This window comes from Helianthus annuus, chromosome 3, assembly GCF_002127325.2.
Source record: "Helianthus annuus cultivar XRQ/B chromosome 3, HanXRQr2.0-SUNRISE, whole genome shotgun sequence".
Taxonomy (NCBI): Eukaryota; Viridiplantae; Streptophyta; class Magnoliopsida; order Asterales; family Asteraceae; genus Helianthus; species Helianthus annuus.
The window spans coordinates 145,861,526-145,866,077 of NC_035435.2; the positions used below are offsets into that span (position 1 = coordinate 145,861,526).

Below are 4,552 nucleotides of genomic sequence, written 5' to 3' on the forward strand. Positions count from 1 at the left end.
AAAATGGCAATGGTGAAACTTTTTTGGACCCACAGGGAAAAAATGAAACCTTTGAACTAAACTGGAAAAATGGCTCAAACCACAGAGACTAAAATGACATTTAACTCAAATATAGAAATATATAAAAATATAAAGGTTCGTTTGGTAAATTTTGGTTAACCGATGATACACAAAAAACCGAAAAACGGCTTTCGATTAATTCGGTTAATTTCGGTTTTATTTCATTGGTTTTCGGTCAACGGTTCGGTTTTTGCTCACCCATATCGTATTTTGGAATGTCCATCGTATATAGGTGGGAGAGATTAGAATGTTGATGGTCGGAAGACGGAAAGCCCATGAAATAAATAGGGTTTTCAAATGTTAACTTTAATCCCAACGGTTTTAGCGGTTCTTTAATCGGACCCGTCAGTTTTAAGTACAACCTAACCGGGAATTGTTTTTGCCCAAGTATGAGAACCGGAAAACCGGCCCTATAACCCCACTTCGGTTTGAATCCAGTGGTTTGGTGTCAGTTCCCCGGTTCTTCCGATTCGAAACCCCGGTTCTCCCGATTCGAAACCAAGAATCTATAGCGTCCATACTCTTTATGTCATCACACGTTTATCACCCTTGATAAAAATGAAGTTTTTAAGGTAGGATGTAGATCCAAAGACGAATCCCAAATCCAGATCCCCAAAGACCCGTCTCTTTGATGATCATCTACCCAAAACCCAAATGAAGACTTGACTCTGTTTCCTACATCTTGCTACTACTGTTAAACCTATTGCAGTGGTACTAACAGACACTCCCAACAAATTAAACCCTTTTCATCTCCCCTTTCAATTCATTCAAAATTCTCATCATGGACAAAGATACAACGCCTCCTTATCTTAGGTCAGCTGGGTCTTTCTCAATTTTTACCATTTGTAAATTTGGCCGTTTTTATTTGATTTATGAGATCTTTTGTGTTAGATTAGATCTGTTTGAAGTAGTAGCACTAGCACACCTTGTTTCTTGATTTATTGTTGTGTTTAGGAGTATGGTTATTAATAATGTATGTAGTTGGTGTTTCTTGATTTGCTTATGGTGAATGACAAGTTTGTTGTTGGGATGAATGTTTGTTATTTGTTTCTGGGATTTGGTTCCTGTACACCTTTTAATCTATTAGGGTCTTTAGCATTGCAACGAGTATCGGATACTATATAACACAAGTGTATCAGTGTCACATGACGGGTGGCGTCTAATTTATTAGAAAATGTATATTAATAAAGTAAAAAAAAAGTTTTTTGTAGTCGGGCGGGGAGTTGGGGAGGGGGGGGTGACAGTGTCGTAGTAATCACTAGTTGGACGATGGGGTGGGGACTAGCGATTAATCGGAATTAATCGGGATTAATTGAGATTAATCGGTGCCTACTCGCAAGGGCATAGCTTTGTGGGGGCGAGAGGGAGCGGCCGACCCCTCAAACTTTTCGCTCGTTGAGAGTATGTAGTTTTCGTATAGAAATTTTTGGTATATACGTTTTCGACCTCCCGGTCGGAAATCTCAAGCTTCGCCACTGCCTACTCAGGATTTTACAACCATGGCTATCAGTGAGATTTAACTGGGAATGTTGGTTTTTTATACTAATAAAGTCATTATGCTAATCCACAATGTAGTTTATTTGCTGCATTATCATATGGAATTGCATCAATGGCAATGGTTTTCATAAACAAAGCAGTTGTCATGGAGTATGCATATTCAATGACTCTTCTTACCTTACAGGTAATACTAAATACACACGTATTAACAATTTTTGTTACTTTATTTACCCTGCATACTGTTTACGGGTACTTATGTTTCTTTTGGTAACTTCTTCAGCAACTGGCAACTGCATTGCTTATACATTCTGGAAGAGTAATGGGATGGACAAGAGCCAAAGCGTTAAATGTTGATACCGCAAAAAAACTCGTTCTTGTTTCACTCTTTTATAATGGAAATGTGGCTTTTGCCTTAGCAAGCTTAAAAGGGGTCAATATTCCAATGTACATTGCTATAAAACGGTTAACACCTCTTGCTGTATTAATTGCTGGCCTTTTTTATAAGAAAGGAAAACATTCAAAACAGGTAATTTGACGCATTCTATCATGTACATGTTATCATATAAGCTCATTACAGTTTCATTATATAATTGTTGAACGGTTTCTTGAACCAACTTTTTCATCCTTTTAATTTGGTTTTGGTTTCAGGTGATTCTATCTGTATCACTAACTGCTGCTGGGGTAATGATTGCTGCACTCGGAGATTTTTCGTTTGACTTACTTGGATATACCATGGCTCTCATCTCTGTCTTCTTCCAGGTGTGTGGGTCAATTATGGGTTATTTTTTATCTCTAAAGGGTCAAATGGGCCAAATCGTAAAAGTAGAAAAAGAAAATGGGTCAAAGGGGGTTGAAAGTTAGCCGAAGTTTATTTTCAATGCTTACACGCTACAACAGCCTAAACCACTCTATGCAAAATTTAGAACCATATTCTAATGTATAGTTTCCATTAGCGTAACCATAATTATTAGTTAACACAATAATTATCTGTAAATAAGTTAAAGAAAATGGACAAGAAGTGTTACAAGTCAACCCGACCCGTATCAAAATGTATCCATGTTTATATAATAGTAATGACATTCAAATGTCACATGCAGACAATGTACCTTGTTTTGGTGGAAAGATCGGGTGCTGAAGACGGGCTTTCATCTATCGAAATCATGTTCTACAACAGCCTTTTATCCTTGCCGTTTCTGGTATTTCTCATCATAGTTACCGGAGAATTCCCAAGTTCACTCTCATTATTATATGCAAAGGTTAGGATCTTAACTCTTGTATTTGATGAACACATTTAAAAAAAAATTGCTTTTTGGTTTATCTGTTTGAAATGCAAGGAATGAATGTAAATTTCTTGATATTTTCTTGTCAATATTTATTAATTTGAGTTGTTTTTTTCATGTAACAGAGTGCTTCTGTATACTTTTTTGTGATGTTTGTTCTTTCGTTGGTGATGGGAATAATCTTGAACTACACCATGTTTCTATGTACAATTGTCAATTCCGCCCTTACTACAACCATCGTTGGAGTCCTCAAAGGCGTTGGATCTACTGTAAGTGTCCATGGTTTTCTTCATTAATTAATTAGTTCTTATTAGAGGTGGCAAAATGGGCGTCGTATGCCATTTTTAACTTTTTTTAATAAATAATTAGTGTTTCAAATATGATTATAAAATTATAATTTTCTCTAGTGAGAAACCAAACCTTAGTAAAAATGATTTTAGGACATCTTATGCATTAAACGTACACTTTGTGTGGCTTTTAAACTAGTTTTTAACTTTTTATTATAATTTTTAATAAATGTTACCTGATCGACCCGTTAAAGATAAAGCATAATCTGAATCAACCCACTTGTAAGTAAGTAAATGGTCCGAGGTTGCCACTTCTAGTTTCGATTCATTATGGATGTACCTAACTCGATTTATGCTTGGTGGGTCAGACACTTGGGTTTTTCTTACTGGGAGGAGTTCAAGTACACTTTCTGAACGTTAGCGGGCTGGTGATCAATACTCTCGGCGGTTTGTGGTATTCGCTTGCCAAATATCAAGAGAAAATGAGAAGAACCGCAATCCCAAAATAAGTTGGTGTTCGGGTTCTAGTTCAGCAAGATAAAAACAACATATTAGTATAAGTTTCTTTCCATGTTTATTTCTTTGTAATTTAAAGAAAAGTTCTATAGCTATAGAGGATTTGACACACAAGAGGTTCATTAGTATCCATGTGTTGAAATGAACACATGTGGATGAATACTTTTAACTAAAATGAACCCATTAAATATTCACTCTTATGTTATAATGTTGCATAATTATTAATCTCAGTTAGTTTATTGTTAATAAGGATTATGTTACCACAGGTGGGTTCGAACAAGAACAAGTAAATAATTAGGAACAAGTGAAATGAGAATGACGTGTGACTATTGGTAACTTTTGGATGGGTCAAATTACTACGTGATAATGTATTAGATGCTTAGGCTATCCGGTGTGGGTAGCGTCTATAGCCATGTCGGAGCTCTGGCGTCTCCAACACCATCCCACCTCGTCAAGGGGAGCTATCATTGACCTCCGTCAAAGCAATAACGGGTGTGAGAGGAAGAAAAATATGGGTCCATCTCCATCAACCAATCAGATTTTCATTGTATTGTTTTGGTAATTTTTAGAACTAATGGACTGTAATGGTTATTTTTAACATATCATAGGGACGAAAAACGTAACTATATTTTAATTTTAATTAATTATAATAACATGGGCATTATGGTCATTTCAAATAAACTAACATAACAACTGGACGGCGTTAGTGTAGGTGGACTGTAATAGTTATGAAAGTGAAACAACATGGACTGTTTTAGCAATTTTTAAACTAATGGACTGAAATAGTGATTTTTGACAAACCACAGGGACGAAAAACGTAATTAACTCTTTTCTTTTTTTAATATAGTTAAACAACCAATCAGATTTTTATTTAGCTTTTTTTTCTTTTTTTTAATATAGTTAAAATGGGCT

The 4,552-nt window shown here is 35.7% G+C and overlaps 1 protein-coding gene across 1 annotated transcript; it reads left to right on the forward strand.

The window, feature by feature from the left end:
- Window positions 1-560: 560 nt before the first annotated feature.
- LOC110921244 (UDP-galactose/UDP-glucose transporter 7) lies at window positions 561-3,858 on the forward strand. The gene is made up of 7 exons (XM_022165532.2): window positions 561-873; window positions 1,636-1,741; window positions 1,838-2,083; window positions 2,206-2,316; window positions 2,655-2,813; window positions 2,963-3,106; window positions 3,493-3,858. Exons 1-7 carry the CDS (start codon window positions 842-844, stop codon window positions 3,631-3,633), a joined length of 939 nt encoding a protein of 312 aa, XP_022021224.1. The 5' UTR covers window positions 561-841; the 3' UTR covers window positions 3,634-3,858.
- The last annotated feature ends 694 nt before the right edge of the window (window positions 3,859-4,552 follow it).

Bases quoted from the DNA above. Each gene is read 5' to 3' on its own strand.
- LOC110921244 (XM_022165532.2), top strand. From the start codon at position 842: ATGGACAAAGATACAACGCCTCCTTATCTTAG. The intron at 2,814-2,962 runs GTTAGGATCTTA...TTCATGTAACAG, and splicing joins TCTCATTATTATATGCAAAG to AGTGCTTCTGTATACTTTTT. The intron at 3,107-3,492 runs GTAAGTGTCCAT...TTGGTGGGTCAG, and splicing joins TCAAAGGCGTTGGATCTACT to ACACTTGGGTTTTTCTTACT.